Source organism: Symphalangus syndactylus, chromosome 4 (genome assembly GCF_028878055.3).
Source record: "Symphalangus syndactylus isolate Jambi chromosome 4, NHGRI_mSymSyn1-v2.1_pri, whole genome shotgun sequence".
Classification (NCBI taxonomy): Eukaryota; Metazoa; Chordata; class Mammalia; order Primates; family Hylobatidae; genus Symphalangus; species Symphalangus syndactylus.
The window spans coordinates 131,660,152-131,687,281 of NC_072426.2; the positions used below are offsets into that span (position 1 = coordinate 131,660,152).

At 35.2% G+C, this 27,130-nt stretch overlaps 1 protein-coding gene across 6 annotated transcripts in view; it reads left to right on the top strand.

Moving 5' to 3' along the window:
* TMEM144 (transmembrane protein 144) overlaps positions 1-18,006 on the top strand; it is a 66,174-nt gene extending 48,168 nt beyond the window's left edge. For 4 of the 6 annotated variants that reach the window (XM_055276253.2, XM_063638328.1, XM_063638331.1 and 1 more), the window contains one exon: positions 743-2,575. In XM_055276253.2, coding sequence (XP_055132228.1) covers positions 743-826 — 84 coding nt within the window. In that variant the 3' untranslated portion in view covers positions 827-2,575. Of the gene's footprint in view, positions 1-742; positions 2,576-10,880; positions 10,932-11,356; positions 11,438-17,851 lie in introns of those variants that run through there. The other 2 variants (XM_063638327.1, XM_063638330.1) reach the window with 2 other exon arrangements.
* The last annotated feature ends 9,124 nt before the right edge of the window (positions 18,007-27,130 follow it).

The following is a 27,130-nucleotide window of genomic DNA, read 5'->3' on the forward strand; positions in this document are numbered from 1 at the left end:
GCTACTTGGGAGGCTGAGACAGGAGAATCACCTGAACCCAGGAGGCGGAGGTTGCAGTGAGCCAAGATCGCGCCACTGAACTCCAGCCTGGGCAACGGAGCGAGACTCCGTCTCAAAAAAAAAAGAAAAAAATAATAGGACCCAAAGCATAACAAGTGCTCAGGCCCATGGTCTTCCGACCTCATCTTGCTCCACTTAACTTTGATTGCTCCAGTCACACTGACCTCCTTTCAGTCCCTGGGAAATATTTTGCTTTTTCTTACAACAGGACTGTGCACATAAAATTCCTTCTACCTGGAATCTTTACTTGCTGCCCTATTCCCCTGGCCAATTCACTGATACTTGTAGTTAGAAGCTCCACTTCCCACCCTCCAAACCAGCATCATTAAGATTCCCGTAACACACTCTCAAACAACCATGGTGGTTTGCTTTATTATTAACACCCCTCTCACGTAATAACATTCTTTTCTGTGATTACTTCCTCTCTCCCATATTATATAATTGTTTGCATAAAGGTACATGTTGAAGCTTAGTGGGTGCCCACATTTATTTACCGAATGGGTGAATTCATAAGGCTTTGCAGGGTTTTGTGAGAACCTGATTACTTGGAAGGGGTAGCAAAAAAACGTACAGGTGGCTAGAGCAGATGGTTAGTCAGGTCCCTAGCAATCTTGAGAGTCTGTCCATTTTGTGTAATTGATTCAGGCTTTATTCATCACTGTTATTCTTTTTTCTTATTCAGGGTCTACAAAACTACCTATTAATGATACTTGCATTTTGCATCATCTTGACTGGAGCCTTATGCACTGCTTTTTCTAAAATCTAACAATGACAAGACCAGCAGGTGGCAGCAGTAGTTAAGAGAATGCGTCTATCCGACAGCAGAGAGATTATGCTGAGAAAAGAGTGCATTTTCTTACAGCAAATGGATCTCAGCCACTGTTGGAGTGGGTAAATGATTTTTTTCCCCAAAAATGTGAGAATGAAGGAAGATTGAGTTTCATTCAAGTATAAAAATGAAAATTTCTTCTGATGAACTGTTTATGAAGGTAGTACTTTACTGGGTGACTAAAATGTCTACATTATTATAGCATTACATATGAGGATGCTCTTTTTACCACAGTATGTACCTAGTGTTGCATAATCTAGAACACAGTATAGTGTCCATATACAAAGAAGTTACAGTCCAAATTTCTCACCTATTACCCCCGTGAAGTGAGGCAGAAATACCTTGGGCAAGGAGGGAGAGCCTTACCTTCTAATGGAATTAGATTCCAAAGATATTTGGATCCTTTGTTTCATAAATTAATGCATAGTTGGTAACTAAATGTTAAAAAGGCCATTTTATTATTTTTCGCCAAAACTTATGTTTATTTCAAGTTAATATCGCCCAACTCTACATCATCTACCCATTTTAGCTCATAATGCTTTCGATTATCAACAGATAAAGTCCATTCTCAGAGAACAAAAATTTTTCATCATTGAGAATATATGCATAACATAATACATACATACACAAGTATATTCACATACATAAATACACGCAGATATGTTGCTAAAGTGAGACTGTAGGTTATCAGTAACAATTTAAAGGAAACAACCACTCTTTTGAATGCACAATTATCTTTTTCTGAAATACACTTTTCTAAAACCCTCTTAACTGGAGGTTTTCCTGTTTTCTTCTTGTTTTAACTGGTGGTTTCCAGTAGGCAAAACAAAATGACAGGCATGCTAGTTTTTTTTTTTTTTTTTTTTAAGAAAACTGAAATTAAGCCAGGCAGATGGCACACTACTAGAATCCCAGCTGCTGAAGCAGGAGGGTCAATTAGCCCAAGAGTGCAAATCTGCCAGCCTGGGCAACATAGCAAGGTCCCATCTCTAAAAAAGAAATTTAATTTAAATTTGTAAGAAAAAAGAAAACTGAAACAGAAGGGCTAGTACAATGTTTGTTGCAATTGCTTCCAAAACTTTGAAATAACAAAACCCCTATTCAAATGTAAATTTTACCCATTCCCACCTGATAGTACTGTTTATTACTTTGCTATGCAAGAGAAACAAAACAGCATTCTATTTGTGTGTATACTCTGAAGTCAATGTGCATGGGTTAAATCCCACCTCTGCTTCATTTTATTTGTGTGGCTGTGGACAAGTTCCTAAGCCCTCTGTGTCAGACCTCTCATTTACAAAATGGAGTTTATGATGGCATCTACCTCACATGGTTACTGTGTGGTTGAAATTAGTTAAAATCTGTAAAGTATGTTGATGAGTATCTGGTATTTGGCAAACACTATGTAATTGTTAGCTTTTATTATTATGTGTTGTTTGAAGGGGAAAAAAAGTTTTTGTAGATTGGAGAACACCATGTAAGAGCTACTAAGCTCACCACCTTCCCATCCAAACAATTATTACACCTCTAAATGAATACTACTTAAAAGTGATGGAGCTTCTGTTTGTTTATTGAATTGCTAATACAAATAAATATTTGATTATAACTTCTTATACTCATTTTAATTTTAACCTGAAATGTCATTAAATTATGCTGATAAACTTTGAATAAATTGTGATACAAAAGCTACTTTTCTCATTTAAATATATTTTAGAATTTTATATTGGATAACTTTTAATTATTCTTTAGTTGGGATTTCCAATTTATATGCAAAATTTTAAATGTGAAGTAAAGCAGTTGCAGAAGAAAAATGAAAAATCAGTCTTATTACCTCTATATAGTTCATATATCTATATCTATATACATTTATATACATCTCTCTATATATAGACTTTATATATATATATATATATATATATATATGTAAAATTTGGCAATTGCCAAATCTGCATTTTGTTTGTTCACCTTAGGAAGTGAATGCCTAACTCTCTTGAGGTTTTTAGGTTTTATTTTTCCTAATCTAGTACGGCTAAATTCTAGTGTTTATTTTACATTTTTCTGGCATGGCTTTCTGTCAAATGGCAACCCCATCTGTACTAAAGAGATCCTGCCATCTTGTGTACAGAGACAGAAATACATTCAGTAGAAGTAGCAGCCAATAAGGCTGGTATCAGATTGTGGAAATTTTCTACCATAGGAACAGAAAATCCTAATAAATTTTAAAGGATTAATAGTACAGCATCTCCCCAAACTAAAAAATCTCCTTTTATTCCTGATATACTGATTTATTTATATTCAGAGTTACTAACTACTAGACTTATAAGTCTCAATATTGATAGAGCTAAAAAACATTGCAAAAAGGCAAGTTGTAGAACCATGTGCATAGCATAACATTTAGGTAAATTTTTAGTAGCCAAAGTAATAAATACTTTCTATAAATACATATTTATGTAAAAACAAGGAATTTAGCTACTAATAGTCTACTGTTGACCAGAAACCTTACCTGTAACCTAAACAGTTAACACATATTTTATATGTTATATATATTATATACTGTATTTTTACAAACAGAAGAAAATATTGTTAAGAAAATTATAGGGAAGAGAAAATACATTTACAGTATTATACTATATTTATCAGTACTGTAAGTTTGCATCATCTGATTACAAGAAGAATCTTCTGAAATGTTGGGCAACTGCATCTGCAGACCTCAATCTGTGGTACATACCAAGCAATTCAACTTTTTCTAATAATGTCATGACTTTTCTCTGCTTCTTGGGAGCACTTCCAGCATCACTAGTCGAGCTCTGAATGGGTCCCACAGTGTTATCCAAGGTTTACAAGGTTTAATTTTATTGCAATAAAAAATGATGAAAAATATACAAGAAGTGCAAGAGATCATAACCACCAGAGGCAATTGACTGCAGAGACGGTTGGCTCACCTGAAGATGATTAGCACCACAGGGTGCTTTAAGTGGATAGTCGCAACGCTAGAGCTCACCACAATAGCAACGGAGATTTTATAATAGATTTATGTATATTTTATGGTAGTAAATGATAAAATAGACTAGTGTAGATATATATATATATAGTATTATATATAACATATATTATTATTATATATTATATATAATATATATTATTATATATTATATATTATATATATTATTATATATATTATATATAGTATTATATATATAATATATTATTATTTATATATTATATATATTACTATATAATATAGTAATATATATAATATATATTATATATAGTATTAAATATAATATATATTATATATAGTATTAAATATAATATATAGTATATATATTAGATATACAATATATATTATCTTATATATAATATCTTTTATATATTATATATTATATATAATATAATATATATATTATTAAAACCCTCCTTTTTGTGTATGTGATGAATACACAAAAATAGTATTCATCACATACACAAAAAGAAGGGTTCACCTCACTTGGCAAAAGGGACTTGCATGTGTCAATAAGGACCTTGAGATGGGAAGACCCTGGATTATCCAGGTGGTCACAGTGTAATCTCCAGGGTCCTTGAAAGTGGAAGAGAAGAATCAGAGTTGAGAAGGAGATAAGATGATGGAAGCGGAGGTCAGAGTGATGTCCTATGAGAAGGACTAAACCCATGCATTGCTGACTTTCAAGATGAGGGAAGGGAACACAGGCCAAGAAATGTGGGCAGCTTCTAGAAGCTGGAAAAGACAAGGAAACAGATTCACCCCTACAGCCTCTAGAAAGGCACAGCCTTGCCAGTCCCTTGGTGTTAGCCCATGTCAGGCTCCTAACCTACAGAACTATAAGAAACAACATTTGTGTTGTTTTAAGCCACTAAATTTGTGATAATTTGTTACATTAGCAATGGAAATACAGAGTTACATGACTTTTTTAATAATAATTTTCAATGTAAATGTAATATTTTTACATCTTATAGAAACTTAGAAAGTTTCGAACTCCACATATCACTTATTTATCTCATTGCTACCCCTCTTTTTCCTCTTCTTTGGGTACGTTAGAAGGAATACAACTTTTGTTCTGGATTTATACAAAGAAACAAACTTGGTGTTTTCTCATATTATTCCCACTCTTAGAGTCTTAGAAGGTTTCAAATTTGCAAACAGAGATGCATTGGATATGGTAATGAGATTACTGATCTGAGAGCCAAAAAACTCAATGATCCTCCTGGCCTTGCCTCTGGTAGGTAACATCACTTTGTGAGGTATTTTAACTTCCTCATATTTGTAAAATGGTTGTTTTCAACTAAAGGAATTCTAAATTTATGCAAACATAAAACTTTGTTACTATGGACACATTCTAGTGGTATAATTTAATAGTATCCCAAGTTGCTTCAAGGTTCACCTTACATATTTGTATCCCTCTCCTGAAGTACATAATGGGATGGGACCCACCAAACATTGAATAGAGTCACCCCTTTGCAAACTGATAAGGTGGTCTGACACTCTCTTTTTTGAAATCCTAAGTGTGGGCACTTACAACCCTTTAAATTGAGGCCCCCAATACTGATAAAATAGGAAAAGTCTCATTTTAACATGTGACTCTCAAAATAGGTCCACACTTTTTTGTGTGGGTTCCCTACTCACATATGGACTAGTAAAATCCACATCCACTTGCCTTAATTCCAGTATCACCTGTGTTATAAAGGTGTTCAAGTTAAGCATTTCACATGTGTAAATGCATTTGATATTCATTTTAAAATCCATATTATTTTGTAGGTAAGGGAACTGAGTCTTAATAAATTGTAGTGCCTTATTTTTAGCCATGCTGCAAGTATGTGACAAAATCAGAACTTTGAGTCAGGATTTTCTACTCTAATCATTTAATATTCATGAAATGTCAACCATGTGTGAGGCATGGGGGATAGAGAAAGAACTACAGAGATGCTACCCCTCAAAAGGAGCCTACATTCAGCTTATGATGTCATTTCCTTGATTAAGCTTCTCCTCCTGTCTGTCCCCTACAATACTAGCCCATTTCTCCACTTCACACTCTCATTATTTTAAACACTTTTATCTCAGAGCTACGGGCTTCTTGATCTCACAGTACATTTCTGATTTACCTTTGTAGTTTCCCTTCACTGATTTAGGTAGCCAATACAACATTTTTGCAAAATAAGTACAATGAATATTTACTGAATGAATGAAAGTAAGCTAAATCCTAAAGGCCTCATTTGGTGCTAAAGTTATCTTGTGTCTCCCATTTAGGTTTCACATTGAAAGAAGCAGTTTGAGAAACTGCTTAATTAAAAGACATTCAAATTCAAGACAATTTACACTTTCACTCTGTAATCATTTTCATAATAGCTCACATCCAGTTAATACAGTGGATAAAATTTAAAAAGTGTAATGGGAAACCCTTTCAAATACTCTTTAGTTGTCAGAAAGCACAAAAGTAAAACTTGTAATTCCTGTCATAGCTTATTCAGTCACTGCACTCCAGCCTGGGTGACAGAGCGAGACTCCATCTCAAAAAAAAAAAAAAAAAAAAAAAAAGAATATTTTATGGTTAGAATAAAAAAAGGAGCCAAATAAAATTACTTACATTTTTCTTTTTTTCTTGTTTTTTTTTCTTTGAGGCTCAAGGAGCACATTCACAAAAATAAATTATATTGGCTTCCATATGAAATTATCAGGGATGATAGTAAAACTAAACAGCCAAGAAAAACATGTCGGTGCAGGCTTTAGTTTTTCTCTAAATAGAAAAATTAATATTCTAAGTAATTTTGAAATTTAAAACATTAAATTTATTAAAGCTGTAATGAGTTATACATTGCTCCCTTAAGGAAAAAAAATATATCAGTACCTATAAGATGTATCTGACATTCACAAACAGTAACCACCCAAAAACACCAGGTTTGGTTGCTGGGTTAAGATTCTAAAATCTGATATTCTGATTTTAGAATCTTAATCTTAATAATGTATATCTCTATGTTCCTAAAATTTTTATTTTAATGTGCATGACACAATACAGCATGAAATAATTCATAGACTACTTTCTTAAAATTTAAGTAGCTTAAGAAATCCAGGAAAATATTCCTTCCTATTATTTTTGCATAAATTATAGCATAAATGAATATCCACATCCTAAGTATATAATTAGTACCATGCAATACAACTTGCTATGTATAGTCCCTGCCATAGGTTAGGAAAGTTTATGAGAATTGGGACCTCTCCACAGAAGAGTCATTCAAATTTAATAACTAGGGGAAATGTTGGAGTCAGGTAGTTGGTTAAAATGGAATCTTCACACAAAATGAGGTAACTGGTTGTCTTACCTTTAGTTATTATTGTATATTAATCTTTCATTTAATTCATCTGTAAATACATTTTCAAATTCGACCACCAGAGGGAAGTATATGGTTAATTATGATACTCTGTGGTGGTCTAGGTTATAAAATGTAAACTTTTTTTAAGTTTGGGCTCTCTCTGTCTCTCCCTCTCCTTCCCTCCTTCCCTTCTTCTCTCTCTCCTGTATCTCTGCTCTCAAATGACCATATTTTGCCATTTATAGATTCTTAAAAGCTGAACTATAAAAAAAGAAACCTATCTTCTATTTCCCATGCTATCAGTCTAATTGTCAATGTGACGTCTGCTTTTCAGTCATTGAGTTTTCATCACTCTTTTACTTTGTTATTATATTTGGACTTTATAATTTCCTAGAAGTTGAAGACATCACAAAACAATTCAATTTTTAGACTTATTTAAACAGAAGAGTCTGTTCTTGCCCTAGAATATTCAGGACATAGAAGAAGGCTCAGAGCCAGTGCTACCAACATTAGTGAGTGCTGCTGAATAAATATTAAGTTAGAAGCCACATTTTTCTCTGACCTAAAAACAAAGACATCATCACTAAATCATTAGGCTGAATGGCCTCAGGTTTCTCTAAGATGCTCTAGTAATTCTTTGGCTTCGTTAGACTTTTTAGGTCACAGAGACCTGGGACTATTTGCCCTGTTATTTTTGAAGACTTTTTGCAAGCGCGAGGCAGAAATGTTTTCCCAATAGCCTACTATGTCAATCATTTGTTGTAATTGGATGTTCACTGAATATGGATTCTTACAGCATTTGCCATCATTTGTAGACTGAATTGAGGAAGATGCGTTCCTATTTCCTGAGCACAGAAAGATGTTTCACTACGGTAAAGGTTTGACATAAAGTGGGATAGCACATGAGCCTGTTGTTTATTTCAGCTCTGAAATGCCTAATGGAAAATCACTATGAGACAAATTCCACAAAAATAGGAAAATTGGACATGTCTAACATGCTCAAATCATAAGCTGAGATATTTTGCTGAATTTTTATTTCTATTTATACACTAAAGGTCATTTAGAATCCTGTCCCCTCACTTATATCATCTTACTCATGATACTTCTTATTGAGGATCTCAAGTCTGAAATTCAAAATCATATTATGTATGTGCTGTATTGGTAATAATCAACTTTAATATGGGAATGTGACATATTAAATATGAGGTCAGAAATATATAAAACTAAATCTCACAATATATTTTAATATATTTTGTGTGTATTTTATGAGGAGTAGAGAGATGGGAAAGCAACTTGGTATTGGACACTTTCATATGAGGGATTTTTTTGCAAACACCAAAGACTCTACATGCTGTACTATTTTATGTAAATATGTACCTTTTCTATGGCTATTGCAAAAATTCTAAATACCTAATCATTGCTTATCTTCGATGCTTTGTAAGACTGATTTATCCTCCTGAAAAGATGATTCAAGATCATAAATAAAAGGAAGAAAATGTCATTTTCCTTAACCTTTATGTGGTTTTCCTGGGTTCTGCAGCCCCCGCTGTTTGACTTACTATTCATTCAGGCAAACTTTTCAGAAAAGGCTATGGGAAATCCAGCAGGACCTAAATGGCCTATTCTTATGCAATTTACTTGCCCATGATACAGAAAAGCACATCCACAAAAATGCATTCATATTGATCAAAGTTCAAAACTACATTAAAAGAAAGTTCCTTAGAGAACAAAATGCTAGCTCTTTTTAATTTTTTATCGTTAATTCACATTCTCCATCCAAATTCTCTCTGGAATGGACACAGATTTTTAAAGTAGGTTTGTTTATTGTTTATCAGTGAAACAAGTTTGTTTTAAAAACAATGACAAAAACAAAAGTATAAAACTAAAAATTAAACACCACACTCATTCTCTTCCAATCTCTCTCAATTTCTATCTTTCTTACACACACACACATGCTTGGTCTTAGAGATTGTTTTCTATATTTTGTTATTAAAATTAAAAATGCTTGTATATTATATGTGTATTGAAACATCACCATGTGCCCCATGAATATGTACAATATTTGTCAATTTAAAAAATAAATTAAATGCTGCCATTAATATCTTTGCATATATATTTTATACACATGTGTATATATTTACAAGGTGACTTGTTAGAATTAAAATTGTTGTATCACAAAATGATACACATTTTAAATTTTAATAGTTAATGCCATAATGCCCTGCAAAAAGTTGTAACTAAATTTTTGTTCTGCTAACAGATTCTCCACACACTTGCTAAAATGATTTTTAAAAATTATTTCCCAAAGTGATGTGATTTAAATGGCTTCTGAGCACCTAAGTGTGTCTGTATGCTAATTTGTGATCAGAATCATCAGTTCTTCCTATGTGTATCAGGTCCTTGTATTTCCTTTTTTTGTAACTTTTTGGGTCATCTCAATATTTTTTTCTAGGAAGTTCTGGAGTGTATACTTACAATTTGTAAGATCTTTTTGTATATTAAGAAAAGTTATTCTTTTACCTCTGATATGATTTTTTGTAAATATTCTCCCCGTTCGTTTTTTATTTTGGTTCTATTGATGGTTACCATGCATTTAGTTCTTATATGGTAAAATGTATCAAATGTTCCTTTTTAACAGATTTTGATCACACTCTTGAGATAATTATGTTTTTAATCTCTATTATTTTGTTCTAATACTTTTATTTTCACGTTTTATATTTAAATATTTAATCCATGTGGAGTTAATTCTAGAATAAGGAATAAAAGTTTACCTTTATTATTTTTCCAAACTCCTAGTCAGTTAACCAAGCACCATTTATTGAATAACTCTGCTTTTCTTCGGTGTTATAAAAAATGTTTTTAATGTATTTCAAATTATTATAGGTACTTGAATCAGTTTCTGGACTGTGTAATTTTTTGTGCTAAGATCATACAGTTATAAATATTCTGTCTCTTTCTCTCTTTTTTAAGAGGCGTCTTGCTCTGTCACCCCAATCTAAAGTACAGTGGCATTACCACAGCTCACTGCAGCCTTGAACTCCTAGGCTCAAGTTATCCTCCTGCCTCTACCTCCCAAGTAACTGGGACTGTAGGCACACACCACCACACATGGCTAATTTTTATTTTAAGAGATTAGGGTCTCCCTTTGTTGCCAAGGCTGCTCTTGAACTTCTGGCCTCAAGCAATCACCTCAGCATCCTGAGTAGCTAGGATTACAGGTGCAAGCCACTGTATTCGGCCCCTATTGTGTCTTAATACTGTCTTAAAATTGTTTACCTCTTCCACTATCATTATTCTTCTATTTCAGGTTATTCTAGGCTATTACTTGTTTGCTTTCCCAGATGAATTTAAAATAAGACAATTAAAATTTCAAACAGACAAACCTAAGAGCAACTGAACATCTGTTGGTTTTTTGAGAGGACAACATCTGAATTTGCAAATTTAACTTAGGGACAGCTGACATCTTTCAACTACTGAGTCTTTCTATTGAAAAGTACTCAATATCTTTCCACATTTTTGTTAGTTTTTTCATTATACTACCACATAGTTTTCTATTATATTATTACTATTGTTTTAAAATGCCAGTTCTTGATTTCATTTGTCAGTGCTACTGTTTATCTAATTTTTATATTTCTGTTTTAATCATTTCTTTTTTTACTGCACGTGAAAGGTTTCATTTAACTCCTTGGCTAATGAGGAAACCAGGAAGATCCAGTTGAAGGTGAGAATTCAAAGAATTAACATATATAGGCAAAGGAAAACTGATATAAATTTATAAATACCTTATCAGCAAAACTGATCAATAATCATTGTGCAATAATCAACTACATCTCCACCAGATGCACTTTATTTGCATCTGTAAAGGTAAGTATCATTTGTGTTAATATCAGTTTTCTGCAACTTACAGTGCTATAAAACAGCTCAAAGACCATGAAAGGCACAGGCCCCAACACAATCAGATAAACTCCAGAGTGCACTGGGAAGGACACCCAACATCATCTTCTTTTTCTTTCCATTTCAAAGTCGTATACAAATTTTTCTAACAGAAATATGGGGATATTTTCTAAGGTAATATATTTAAAATAGTCATCGCAGTTCTTGGCACATCATGGTTAACGCTAAAAAATCCTCTTCCCTCTCTTTCAGTCTAATGATGTCACAGGAAGAGAGATGTCTTTCATGCAAATGAGTTGGAGAAGTGTGTAAAATAGACTGTAGGGTTCAGAGGTGAGAATATTCACAACTGGCGGGGAAGGTCTTCCTGGTAAAAGGAATCTGGTCACCTCAATCCTATCTATTTTGCTTGCAACACTTATCCCAGAGAAAATCATGAAGTTCCAATACCCATACCAACATTTCTCTGTCATTTTACAGCATATACAACATGACCACTTCGGTATCTCCTTTGATACTTGAGACTCAGTACTGTAATTACTCCCATTTTTTGAAAGACTATTTTTTAGAGCAGTTTTAGGTTCACAGCAAAATTGAACAGAAGGTACAGAGATTTCCCGTATACTTTCATCCTCACATATGTGTAGCCTCCTCCTTTGTCAACATCTCTCACCAGAGTGTTACATTTGTTACAAATGGTGAACCTACATTACCAAATCCTAATCCCCCAAAGTCCATAGTTTACAGTAGGGTTCACTCTTAGATGTGGTACATTCTATACGTTTGGGCAAAGTTATAATGACATGTATCCACCATTATACAGAGAGTAGTTTCACTGCCCTAAAAATCCTCTGTGCTCTGCCTATTCATCCCGCCCCCCGCACCACACACCCCCTCACCCCGGGAAACCACCCATCACTATCTTGTTAGAGCTTTGTTTTTTCCAGAATGTCATATCATTGGAATCAAATAGCATGTAGTCTTTGCAAATTGCCTTTTTTCACTTGGTAATATGCATTTAAGTTTTCTCCATGTCTTTTTAGGACTTGATAGCTCTTTTTGTAAGTGCTGAATAATATCCCATTATACCACAGTTTATTTATCCACTCACTTATTAAAGGACATTTTTGGCAATTATGAATACATCTGCAATACACATCCAAGTGCAGGTTTTTGTGTGAACATAAGTTTTCAACTCATTTGGGTAAATATCATGTAGTGTGATTGCTAGATCACATGGTAAGAGTATGTTTAGTTCTGTAAGAAACTGCCAAACTGTCTTCCAAAGTGGCTGTTCCATTTTGCATTCCCACCAACAATGAATGAGAGTTCCTGTTACTCCACATCCTCAGCGGTATGTAGTGCTATCAGTGTTGTGGATTTTGGCCAATTTAATAGGTGTGTGGTGATATATCACATTGCTATCTTTATTTGCTTTTCCCTGATAACATTTGCTGTGGAGCATCTTTTCATATGCTTATTTGCAGTCTGTATATCTTATTTGGTGAGGTGTTTGTTCAGGTGTTTGGCCCATATTTTAATTGTGTCGTTTGTTTTCTTCTTGAGTTTTAATATTTCTTTTTTTATTTTTATTTTTATTTATTTTTATTTTATTTATTTATTTATTTATTTATTTATTTATTTTTTTTTTTTTTGAGACGGAGTCTTGCTCTGTCGCCCAGGCTGGAGTGCAGTGGCGCAATCTCGGCTCACTGCAAGCTCCGCCTCCCGGGTTCACGCCATTCTCCTGCCTCAGCCTCTCCGAGCAGCTGGGACTACAGGCGCTCGCCACCACGCCCGGCTAATTTTTTGTATTTTTAGTAGAGACGGGGTTTCACTGTGGTCTCGATCTCCTGACCTCGTGATCCACCCGCCTCGGCCTCCCAAAGTGCTGGGATCACAAGCGTGAGCCACCGTGCCCGGCCAAATATTTCTTTATAGACTTTGGATAGCCATTCCTTGTCAATTATGTCCATTGCAAATATTCTTCCAGTCTTTGATTTGTCCTTTCATTCTCTTGACAGTGTCTTTTGCAAAATTTTGCAGACATTTTTAATTATAATAAAGTCCATGGCTCACGCTTGTAATCCCAGCACTTTGGGAGGCCGAGGCGGGCGGATCACAAGGTCAGGAGATCGAGACCATCCTGGCTAACATGGTGAAACCCCGTCTCTACTAAAAATACAAAAAATTAGCCGGGCATGGTGGCGGGCGCCTGTAGTCCCAGCTGCTCAGAGAGGCTGAGGCAGGAGAATGGCGTGAACCCGGGAGGTGGAGCTTGCGGTGAGCCGAGATCGCGCCACTGCACTCCAGCCTGGGCGACAGAGTGAGACTCCGTCTCAAAATAAAAAGAAAAAATAAATAAATAAATAAAGTCCAGCTTGTCAATTGTTCCTTTCGTGGTTCATACCTTTGGTGTTGTTTCTAAAAGGTCATCACCAAATGCCAGGTCATTTGGATTTCTCCTATGTTATCTGCTAGGACCTTTAGTTTTGCATTTTACATTTGCAAAATAGTCTGTGATCCATTTTGAGTTAATATTTGTGAAGGGTAAGGTCTGTGTCTACATTCAATTATTTTATGGATATCTAGTTGTTCCAGCACAATTCGTTGAAACGATGATCTTTTCACCATGGTATTGACTTTGTTCCTTTGTCAAAGATCATTGGACTAAATTTAAGTGGGTCTATCTGGGGGCTCTCTATTCTGTTCCATTGATCTATTTGCTTACTATTTTGCCAGTACCACACTGTCTTGATTACTATAGTTTTCTAGTAAGTCTTGATGTAAGGTAATGTCAGTGCTCCAACTTTGTTCTTTCCTTCTTTATTGCATTGACTATTCTGGGTCTTTTGCTTCTCCATATAAACTTTAGAATCCATTTGTCAGTATCCACAAAATAAATTGCTGGGATTTGGGCTGGGACTGCATTGAATCTACAGATCAAGTTAAGAACTGACACCTTAATATTATTGATCTTCCTACTGATGAACATGGAATATCTCTTATTTATTTGATTTTTATTTCTTCAGAGTTTTGTAGTTTTCCACATATAGATTTTACACAAATTTTGTTAGATTTATAGCTAAGTATTTCACTTTCTGGGGCATGAGGGAAGGTGCTAATATAAATTTTATTGTTTTATAGTTTCAAATTCCACTTGTTTATTGCTGGTATATAGGAAAGTGATTGACTTTTGAATATTGATTTTTATATCCTGCAACCTTGCTGTAATCACTTATTAATTCCAGGAGTTTGTTTTTGTTGATTCTTTTGCATTTTCTGCATAGGTGATCATATCATTTGCAAACAAAGACAGTTTTATTTCTTCCTTTCTAATCAGCATACTGTTTATTTCCTTGTCTTGTGTTATTTCATTAGCTAGACCTTCCCATAGGTCTAGCTTTGTTGAAAGGCAGTTCTGAAAATGGATATCTTTGTTCCTGATCTCAGCAGAAAAATTTGTTTCTCATGACTATTATGTGAGCTGTAGGGTTTCTGTGAATATTCTTTATCAAGTTTATGAAGCTCCCCTTGATTCCTAGCTTACTGAGAGTTTTTATCATGAATGGGTTTTGGATTTTGTCAAATGCTTTTCATCTATTGATATGATTTTGTGATTTTTCTCTTTTAGCCTGTCAATGTGATAGATTACATTAATTGATTTTCATGGGTTGAACCAGCCTTGCATATCTGGGATAAATTCCACTTTGTTGTGGTATGTAATTCTTTTTATACATTGTTGGATTCAATTTGTTAACATTGTGTTGAGGATTATTGCATCTATGTTCATGAGAGATATTGACCTGTAATTTTCTGTTCTTGTAATTTCTTCTTCAGATTTTGGTATTAGGGTAATGCTGGCCTCATAGAATGAGTTAAGAACTATTTCTCCTGCTTCTATAAAGAAGCAGAGATTGTAGAGAATTGGTATGATTTCTACCTTAAATGTTTGGTAAAATTCACCAGTGTTTTCTCTTAGGCCTGGTGCTTTCTGTTTTGGAAAGTTATTATTTATTAATTCAATTTCTTTAATATATATACAGGCCTATTCAGGCCTATTAAATACATATATAACATATTCAGATATATCAAATAGATATTCAAATATTCATATCTATTTCTTCTTGTGTGAGTTGTGGCAGATTATATCTTTCAGGGAATTAGCTATTTCATCTAGGTTATCAAATTTGTGGTCACAAGAGTTGTTCATATTATATTCCTTGGTATCCTTGTAATGTCTATAGGCTCTGGAATTATGTCCTCTTTTATTTTGAATATTGTGTCCTCTTTTTCATAATGAACATGGCTAGCCACCTATCAATATTATTGATCTTTCAAAGAACCAACTTTTTCATTGATTTTCCCTATTGGTCTTGGGACTTCTTTTTTTATTTTTCATCTACCTGGGTTAAGTACTTAATTCAATATTCCATATTTTAGTAAATGTGAGTACTTAGATCTATTAATTTTTCTACAAATATAGTTTTAGACAAATTATTAGTTTCGGTGTATAGAGTTTGTTTTCACTTTCTAGATATTCTGCATTATTCGTTTTAATATCCTGCTTTACACAAGAATAATTAAGATAGCATTAAAAAATTCCAGGTGGCTGGAGATTCTAAATTTTTACTTTTATAATTTCTATTTTTCATATAATTAATATATTTTTATTTATTTAAATTTATTGAAGCAGCTTTTGTGCACTAAGATAAATTTCTACAAATGTTTAACGGAAGCTTAGAAGTAAGGTTATATTGTGTTCTTAGATTATTAAACTTAGGACATACCTTTTAACTTTGTTCATTGTCTTTTTCACATGCTTTAAACCAAACATTTTTCAATTTCGTCTGTCAGTTAATATTTCCTGAATTTTTAAATTTGCTTTTGTATTCCCTGTAGGTTTGCTTCTTGAATTTTTATATTACATTACTTAGTCTGGAAAGATTCATCCCAATTAGATCTTCAATACAGAGGCTAAATTATGCTACATTATCAAGTAATCCCAGAATCACAGCAGTTTACTCAAAAAGTCCATGTGTTCCTTAGGTTACATGTCCTTTGAGGTTTAGTTACACCTTGTTCCACATCTTCATTCTGGGACCAATGTTGAGGGAGCAACTTTCATTTGACACATTCTATTCTTGAGGTAGAGGGAAAAGAGAGAAGGCAGAACCATGTGCTAATGTTTGAAATGTCTGTTCTAAAGAGGCACCATTATTTCCACTCGTTTATCTTTCACGGATCAATGAAAGTGTGGTTGTCAACCCTGACATCAGTGGGGTAAAACATGTATTTATTCTGCAGGGACAGATGAGTAGAGAGGTACCTGGTGGGAAACAGTCCAATAAAGAGGCACAACAACTGTTTTGCCTTTAATACATAATTAAAAGGACAAAAAGAGCTGTCTTTTTTTAGCAGATGCGAGCTCCCTCTAGAGACTCCGAGAAAAAGTTTGTCAGTGAATTTTAAAAGATCAGGATGAGCATTTCTCTGGAATACCATCCATCAGAGCCAAAGAGATCCTGTTTATATGATTGGCCTAGGGGAATGCTGAATATACTGAGCTAAGTCCATGTGAAGACTGTGTCCATCTTCCCTACTTTCATAAAGGGTGACTTATTCTTAGGGTGACTATATTCTTTATCACATGAACTGGGATACTCTTGAGAACAAAGGGGAGTACTCTTGATAATTATATTGGACCAACAAGTAAGACTTAGCTGATCAGGACCTATAGTCACTCCATTTATATGTCAATGCCATAGATTGTAATAATTTTTTTAGATTTTAATGTACTGGTTCCCAGGCATGGGGTCCCTTCATCGGACTCATCAAAATTCTAGAGAGCTGTTACAAGTACAGCTTCCATAGACCTTATCTATAGAATTAAAATCTCCAGGAATGTGTGTGGCAGAGTGCATTCACATCAAAGCATTCAATGTTCCTCCACACCACTCACTTCCACTTCTGGCCGCTCCTGCAGGAATTTTGTCCGTCCTACCCCACTATGAAGTTTAGTCATATGACTTGCTTTGATTGATGGAACGTAAATGGAGTGAAGTCTAGTCGTAGCATAAACTATATGAGCCATTATGGGTTCCCCTGTCTCTGTTTTCCCCCCACCAGGAAGATCAGCAATGTTTTTGATAAGGGCTACTCCTTTAGCCTTGGTCCCTGTTGGGGCTCAGAAAATGATACCCCAAAATGAAGGACTCAGAGGCAAAGTTTCTCTCTCATCCTCCCCTGCCTTTCCGTCTCTCACCCTTCCTTATCCCCTGAGGCAAGCCATGGAAACTAGAATTCCTCTTCACCAAGACAGGTCATAGAAACCAGAACTCCTTTGCCCCAAAGCCAGCCATAAAAATTGGAGTAAAGGCTGCAGTAAAAATATTACTCCATCCTTTCCAAACCTTTCTGTGTAAAAACTGGCCATAAAGAAATTAAATCCCTTATTCCTGAGGGGTCCCACCCCATACCAGGAAGGAAGAAATGCTGCACAAAGAGACCAAGAAGAATCTAAACAGACGGGCCTTGCTGAATTTCCCCACTTTGTCTCTTCGTGTTAGATTGTACCCCTGTGTTCAATCACATTTCTACACAACTGTCCATACTTCTTTGAAACTAAGCATAAAAACAGTTTTCCCTGTATCTTTGGGTCTTCATTCTGAAGGCTCCCGTGTCATGCAAAGCTACACTCAAATAAATTTGTCATGCTTTTTCTTGTTAACCTGCCTTTTGTTACAGAGGTGTTCGCCGTGACCATTATGATGAAGAGGAAAGAGATCAACCCCTTTCTACTCCTACATCCCCAAGTGAAGAGGACATGGAGTACAGCCACAGCCACACTTAAAAGGCATGTAACATGGACAAAAATAAATGTTTGTTGTAAGCAATTACAATTCGTGATGCATTTATTCTATATAATAACCTGGTAGGATATATCTGTATGTGATTTGAAAATCCTAAGCAGATTAATTTTTATGATTAATTTATTTTATTCAATACTTAATTCATTTTTTAACCTAAGTATCTTATGCAGGACATAGTATAGATTATATGTTCAATAAATAGTTATAGAATGTTTTCTTTTATCTGATTAGTCATATTTATAGTAGATTCACTATTTAGATTCACCATTTATCAATAACCTGCACTCAATGGTTTTGGTGCATTCTTGTAATTCTGTTTATTTGTTTTCTGATAATAGAAGAAGCACAGGCATACTATAGACAATTTGAAAGTATAAATGAGTATTAAAAAGAAAGCTACCACATATCATCCCCCAAACTGAGACTATCATTATTAACATTTTAGTTTATTTTCAAGCATTTCCCAAGTATATTTTAGTTATTTAATTATACTATACAGTATTCAATATATCTTTCATTTATTTTATATAAATATTTTCTACATTATAAAACATGCTACAAAATGTTTTGATGGATATACAGTATTTCAATATATCAAAGTCATAATTGCCCTAATCCTTTCTTATATCCTTTGCATCTGTGTCCCCACCAAATCTTACATTCAATTGTAATTCCCCATGTTGGAGGGAGACCTGGTAGGAGGTGATTGGATCATGGGGGTGGAATTTAGTGAATGGTTTAGCACCATCCCTGCTTGGTACTACATACAATATCGTTCTATCACTTTTAAAGTGTGCAGTGAGAACTGACACTTTTAAAAGTTGTTTAAAAGTATGTAGCACCTCCTACTTCTCTCTCTTGCTCCTGCTCCAGCCATGTCAGATGGAACTGCTTGCACTTCACCTTCAGCCATGAGTAAAAGCTCCCTGAGGCCTCCCCAGAAGCAGATGCTGCTATGGTTCTTGTACAGCCTACAGAACCATGAACCAAGTAAACCTCTTTTCTTTATGAATTACCCAGTCTCAGATATTTCTTTTTCTTTTGCACAAATTAACCTTAGCAGCTTAAGGTGTTTATTTATAGCAATGTGAGAGCAGAGTAACGCACTTTCCCAATCATAGGACACTTAGATTGTTTCCAATCATCATGATCTATAATGCTGTCATGAGTACCTTTGTACTAAATCTTGTAAGCATCTCTAATTCTTTTCTTATATTAGAGTTTTGGAAGATGAACTACAGAGTCAAAGAATACAAACAATTTTAAGACTTTTAAAATATGTATTGTCGAGTTGATTTACAGTTAAGTTTTACCAACTTAAACATCCACAAGCACTTGCTTCACTGCACAGTCGCCAGCATTGTACCTGATGATTATTTTAATCTTTCCAGTTGGAAAAGCAAAACTAATCTCATTGCTATAATTTCCACGTCTAATGAGATTGAACATTTTCTTACGCTTATTAGCCATTTTCTTTTCATACGCTTCATGTTGCCATAATCTTAAGATAATTTGTTCATAAGGAGTTTTAGTCAAAGCTCCTACCAACTTACAAATGAACTTTCAAAACGTATCTCATTTTAAAGTTAGAAGCTAATTATACTAGGTATATGTTGGGATGAAAGTAGAGAAAACCCAGTACCAAATCTGCTGTCAGAACCTTCTACAAAGTTGGAAGTGTTCTGTACCATCAAATATGATAGTCCCTAGCCACACGTGACTATTGAGCACTGAAATTGTGGCCACTGTGACTGGGGAACTGAATTTTTAAACTTTATTCCATTTTAGTTCATATAAACTTTATTTTTCAGAGCCGTGTGTGGCCCGTGGTTACCATATTTGACAGCACAGCTCCAAGCAATTTATCTATTTCAGGAAATGGGAGAGCCTGGGCTTCATTCCTGGCCTGCTAAATCCGTAAGCAATAGGAAAAAAACAACACAATCAGGGGACAAACTACATCGTGTGAGGTCAGCTCAGGGTACATATAGGATATACTCAACATGTCTTTGTTATTTTTTAATTGCTGTCACCATATCAACCTGGCACATTTCACTATAATAGTAATGAACATTTTGAGTGCTTACATTGTGCCAAGGTGTGTCTCAAATGCTTTTCTCTTATTAATACAATCTTCACAATAAGCCTATGACATAGCTACTTTCATTTTCTCCATTTTACAGATTAAAAATTGAGGCACAAAAAGGTAAGTTGCCTAGGCACATATAGCTAATAAAGCCCAGAGCCAGCTAGTCTGGCTCCAAAATCTATGCTTTTACCCATATATTGCTCTTGGCATATAGGCATTATGGATACATAATATCTATTGTACTTAATAAAATCAAATATGCTATTGCCAAAAATGCCTTTAATAAAGGGCAAACCAACTCTGTCTCTCCAAAAAATTTTTAAAATTAGCCGGGCATGATGGCACACACGTGTAGTCTCAGCTACTCAGGAAGCTGAGACAGGAGGATCACATGAGCTCAGGAGGTCATGACTACAGTGAGCCATGACTGTGCCACTGCACTCTAGCCTAGGGCACAGAGCCAGACCCTGTCTCAAAAAAAAAAAAAAAAGAGAAAGAAAGTCAACCCACACATGAATAGAACTAGTGATTAGATCATTCACTACAGCATTTTTCTTCACAGAACATAAGTCTAAAAGACTGCAGCTTTTTACAAAGAATTGCCTTTAACTTCTACTGGGTGAGCCAAATAGTAGCAGTGCTTTGTGATATCTGTCCTGCTCAAGCAGTTTTTCTCTGCAGGATTTATGAAAGCTGTGTTTGATAAATATTTCAAAGCTTTGCTCTCAGGGGATTGTTTTATTAAGGCTATGTCACTTTCTCATGTGAAATGTGTGTTTAGTGATTAGAATATATTGGCTGACCCTTTTACTCTATAGTTTTCCAAAGCACAAAACTAATCTGCACAAACTTGACTCAACATGAAGGCAATCACAAGGAAAATCATAGTTCTCGAATGGGGATCAAACTTCTCCAGAGCAGAAAAAATATTTGAAAAGAGAACTATGTTTCTTTAATACATAATTCCAAAAGCAGTACTGCTAACATTTTAAACACTTAAAAGACTTACAAAAAGAAAAAGAAAAATTAAGTGTCAGGGGAAATTAATTAATAGCACTTATTTGCAGACACCTTGTTTCACTGTAAGCACATCTTCCTTTAGCAGTAGGGTTGCCTCCGCTGTATGTTCTGCGTTCCTCTGTATTAGGCAAAAACCTTGAACTACTCCATGTTGTGGTGATGTTTCAAACTCCTAAGGAACTAACTAGTGAGAAAGCAAATGATCCTTGGACTCAATTTACAATGTTGCTTTGATGATGTACTAAATCTTACTGTTCTCTGTCTTTGACATGAAGAAGTTACAGCTGAGGATTTGGTTGAACTCTGGAAACATCATTATTAGAACTAATACAAGGCACCGTGCAGACAGTCATGTTCAAGACCTTGAACACCACTATAATTTGCAGTGTAGTTAATGAGAACACAGGGTTCTGTGTCAGAGAAACAAAAGCTACAGTCCCAATCCTCTCACCTATTAGTAGTGTGGCACTAGATAATTTAATTAACCTCTTTCAGCCTTGGGTTCTTCATCTATTTTGAAGGTGCGGTATTTGCCAGACAGCTGAAAAGAACAAAAAGGAGAATGGAAAAAAAGGAGAAGTCCAGAGACTTTTCATATAAACAGGCAGAAGATGAGTGCTTAAGCTGAGATCCCAGAAGACAAAAGGCCAGATCCCAAACTGGGTTAAGTGCATTGCAGGAAAAATGAAAAAGCAACAGCTGGAATGATAAAAATAATGTCAGATTCATGTTAAAGTCGCAGTAGAAGAAAGACAATATACTTGTCAGTACTCAAAACAATATTTTGGACTGCCTTATGCCATATTCCACATCCAGGATTCTTTAAAAGGTCTGAGAATCATTTCTGACAGTTTGAAACAGTTTTTACAAAGTAAAATAAAATGAAAAATACCAACCCTGCCTAGCACCCAGGGTTATTTGGAGTAACAAGGGAAATAATGCAAATGAAAGCATTATTATGTAAATTAATGTGCTGTAGCATCGAGTGCTTATTAGTATGCGCTCATTGCTCTAATCAAGTATACTTAAGAGAAAGGCTTTACTTACTTCATTATCCTAGAAAATATAAACGTAAGTAGCAGAACTTAATGGTTATTCTAAGCAACGTTATATCTTTGCTGCTTGTATCAGACAGGATTAAGCATGAAGCCATAGCCTCTGTGTTTATATTGTTTAGGATTTTTATATATTATATTTTCTCTGCTGAATATTCATTTTGATTTGTTTATAATATATAGTAACTGAGCTTTTCTTACAATCTATAAGGATTAATAATATATGACAAAGTTGGCCACATTGAATAATACTTTGTAGTGACATAAAGCTGTTTCCTGCTTCTGGATACCTCAGTACCATTTATGGAAGGGTGCACAGTGTAGTGACTGATAAGAATGGGCTCTCACATTTTATAGACATGGGTTAAACTCCAGCTCTGCCACTTGTTATCTAAGTAGACTTTGCCATATTATATTTCCGAGTTTCAGTACCTTCTTTGTCTGTAAAACGGAGAAAATCATACCTATAGAAGTTCAAAGAAAGAGTGAAATAAGACAAAGGAGGTCGTCACCAGGTCAATCCTCACCAGCTTCCCCCTTAGGTATCCACAAGTGGCTTTGACCTCAATGATTCTGCAATACTCAAGTTCTGACCTTCAGTCCTGAAAACTCAGAAAGGAAAAATCACCGGGGCCCCAGAGTAGACTGGCCTCAGCAATACTGAATCAAGCTATCAAAACACAGTAGACAAGTATACATTGTTGTACATTAAAGTTTTTTCCTCTAACTTTTAAAATTAATCTTTTCCAGCTTTATTGATATATCATTGACAAATAAAAATTGTATATATTTAAGATACATAAAGTACTGTTTTGATATATGTATATATTGTGAAATGATTACCGCCATCAAGCTCATTAATAGGCAAAACCCTTTAAATACAGCATGTTTTAATGATGTTTCATACTCCTGAGGAACTAACTAGTGAGAATGCAAATGATCCTTGGACTCAATTTAGAATGTTGCTTTGACAATTTACTAAATCTCACTGTTCTCTGCCTTTGTGAAAAAGTCACAGCTGAGGATCTGGTTGAACATTGGAAGCATCATTATTAGAAGTAAAACAAGGCACTGTGCAGTCATGTTCAAGACCTTGAACGTAACTGTAATTTGCAGTGTACTTAATGCCATTAATCAAAAGTAATGGCAAAACCACAACTACTTTTGCACCAACCTAATAACATATGCATCACCTCACATTGTTACCGTGTGTGTGTTTGTGTGTATGTGTGTGTGTGGTGAGAACATTTAAGATCTACTCTCTTACCAAATTTCAAGTATGTAATACAGTATTATTAACTACAGTCACCATGCTATACATTAATTTTAATGAGAGATTTCTGCCATGTGAACTTGTCTGCTGCAATCTCTCCCTGAAGGTGAGCTACATAGAAAGCCAACTGAACATAAAGGTTCTTCCTGAGTGAGGAATTTGAACAAGGAAAGTTGGTTATTTATTTGGGTGTATAACATAACTCTAGCTTTCTCCACATAGCTACATTTTTCATACGGATATAATACTCCAGTGGAGTATTATGGCCAGTCTGGAGGGCTCCTGCTTAAGAGTATTAGATGGGCATTCTTGATATTTGCCTCCATGTTTTGTCTTTCTCTAAGCCCCTACTTTTATGAGCTTCCCTATTGATGGACACAATATTTGAAGAAAGGCATATAACTTACAATTATTTTACAACCAAGCCTTGCAGCCCTATTCTTTTAAGGATAATTTTTTCAATTGTGTTGTGTAGCTCTCAAAAGGCAGACTTATCTCTCTCCCTTTGTGGTTTTTGGTGCACTCTTTGATGACATGGTCAAGAATTGATAAAAATATCTACTTCACATTACCTGGCTGTTAGTAATTATTCAACAAATGTTAGTTCATTAATTATATTTTCCCTTGCCATGAATTTATCTTTGCCTATATCCCTACTCTACCCTCAAAGAAATAACAGTCTAATTTTGTCTACCATCTCATGATAGTCTTCCTACTGATGTCAGTTACTACTAAAACTGCCCATTTTTCTGCAGCTGCTACTATTCTGTCAGCCTAAGAGAAGAATCTCTGAAATTTTGACAGCATGTGGAAATATTTCCACTGATTATAGGATTATGAAGATGGAGAAGAGTATTTTAAAGGAGTTTTGTAGGAGCTGCAGGAGACGATTCAGGTATATTTATATTCATAGTATATTTGTAATGCTTTGTTCCTGCTCCTTCATTACTTCTATTAAGAACAGACAAGGAGAGAGACATGGAAATGACTAAGGCACCAAAGGAAAGGCATTTTTTACATTTCAAAGTCACAGGTAAAAAACATTTATCATTTTCATGTGGAAATATTCTTCCAAGCTGTAACTAATAATGATCTCTCTTACTATTTCCTCCCACTTCTACAGCTGCTAAAACACCTTTGCCACCAGCTCCAATACCCAAACCATGCCTTTGGATTTCTTCAGTTTCTAAATGAGAACATCTTCTTTTTAAAGCCTTTGTTGTATTAATTAATAATTAAGAATCCAGGGTCAAGCCTGGTGGCTCACGCCTGTAATCCCAGCACTTTGTGAGGCCAAGGAGGGCAGATCACCTGAGGTCGGGAGTTCAAGACCAGCCTGACCAACATGGAGAAACCCAGTATCTACTAAAAATACAAAATCAGCCAGGCATGGTGGCATATGCCTGTAATCCCAGCTACTCAGGAGGCTGAGACAGGAGAATCACTTGAACCCAGGAGGTGGAGGTTGTGGTGAGCCGAGATCATGCCATTGCACTCCAGCCTGGGTGATAAGAGCAAAATTCTGTCTCAAAAAAAAAAAAAAAAAAAAAATCAGTGGCTGGCATACAGGCAAGAAACTCTATGAACAGAAGATAACTGACTTATCAGCAGTGGAGTAAGCCTCCAAAAAGAAGCAAGATCTTTGAAAGTGGCTGGGAGAGTTCCCAACTGAATAGGCTTCAGCCTCCCACTGTCAATACTTAAGGTGCAAATGCCTCAGGCTGGGGCTGGATTCCACTAGGCAAGGATACAGAGAATGGAATAATTAGGACCAAATCTGCCCAGTAAGAATCGACCAAATTAGTGATATGTGGCAAACGATGACTTTAGTGGAACCCAAGAAATGAGAATCAGCAGAGGAGCAGCCACTCACACCTACAGAAGTATGAAATTTTTCTTCATGCAAAGCCGTTGGAGGATACTCTCTATGATGCATCCTAAAATATTGTTGAATTTTAAGTCATAGTAATTTTTTGTGTTTTGAAATACACATTACTCATTTTTTTATTTGATAAAACTTTCTGTTATTAGTACTGGGAATTTGGAAAGATAATATCAACCAATTACACTATCCTGGAAGGAACATTCTGCCAAAGTAGCAACGGGGCGTGTTTGGAAAACACTGATTTAAAATTATCTAGGTTATTTTATCTAGACCCCATTTTGATTAAAAGAGCACAGTCTTGGTAAAATCACTTAGCAACTCTGGATCTTGAGTCCTTTTCATTAGAATTAGGGAATCATGCAGGAAAATCCAACTCAAGGATTCTATAACATTTTTCTTCCAGTGAATTTACTAATGAAATAAAGGGGTGTGATGGTAGGTTGGAAGAATGAGAGAGCCATTTTGTTTTCAATCCTGAGAATAAGGTTGGTGGCACCAGTAATCCAAAAATGACTTACTCATTTAAACTTCACTCATGTTGATCCAGGTCATGTTTAATGGATCCCTGAATGTCACAAAAAGGCCCGAGCAGGTTGAAATTCAATCTACTTTTCCTTCAAAGTCAGTAAGAACTGGAATATAGAGTTCTCAAACAGGAATGGTTGAATAGAATAATAAATTCACCAGGTAAATGACAAAGTGAAGCACAACTGCCTAAAACAAGTATTTTTTCAGGGCTGAGAATTATTCCAGGATTTATAATCACAAAATTTGCCCTAAAGAACAGAAACTGTTTCTATCCTGTCACCTGAGATGACCCTAATCAAGGGGCATTTTTAGAAGAGTAAAATCTAAAGTCACAGAGCTTACTACATGAGAAACTAAAAGAGAAGTGAAGAGAAAAAGATACAGCAAAAACAGACCTGAGTTTCAACCTTCAGATTTTTGCTATTAGTAATATCCTGCAATGTTAATACAGTGGTTGTTTGTTTGTATGTTTTTTACAGAAAGCATTCATCTACCTTATGTTATTTAATCCTCACAACAGTCCTGTAAGTTATGTTCAGCAAGAACTAACTTGTAAAGGAGGAAACTAGCTTTCAGAAATGAAAATGGCTTGTGTAAATGATGGGGAAAGCCACAGTATATAGACAGTATGCCCCTTTGTATCACATTAGTTCCACCTGCCACAGAGGCTTTAGGCTGATTTCTCATCTAGAGCAACGGTTCCCAACCTTTTTGGCACCAAGGATTACTTTTGTGGAAGACAATTTTTCTACAATCTGGGGATGTGGCGGTGGGGAGGGGGCGTGGTTCGGGGATGATTCAAGTGCATTACATTTGTCGTGTACTTTGTTTCTATGTTTCTATTATTATTGTTGTTTCTATTATTACTATATATATGTAATATATAATGAAATAATTATACAACTCACCATAATATAGAATCAATGGGAGCCCTGAGCTTGTTTACCTGGGGGTAATGGGAGACAGTGAAAGATCATCAAGCATTAGATTCTCATAAGGAACAGGCAACCTAGATCCCTCGCATGCACAATTCACAGTAGGGTTTTCCCTCCTATGAGACTCTAATGCCACCCCTGATTTGACACGAGGCGGAGCTCAAGTGGTAATGTGAGCAATGGAGAGTGGCTATAAATACAGATGAAGCTTCACTGGATCACCTGCCACTCACCTCCTGCTGTGCAGCCTGGTTCCTAACAGCCATGGACTGGTACTGGTCCATGGACCTGGGGTTGGGGAGTAAATGTGTGGCTTTCAATTATTTTCAGCAGATAAAAATACAGATGCATTAGTTGCAAGTGCAGTGT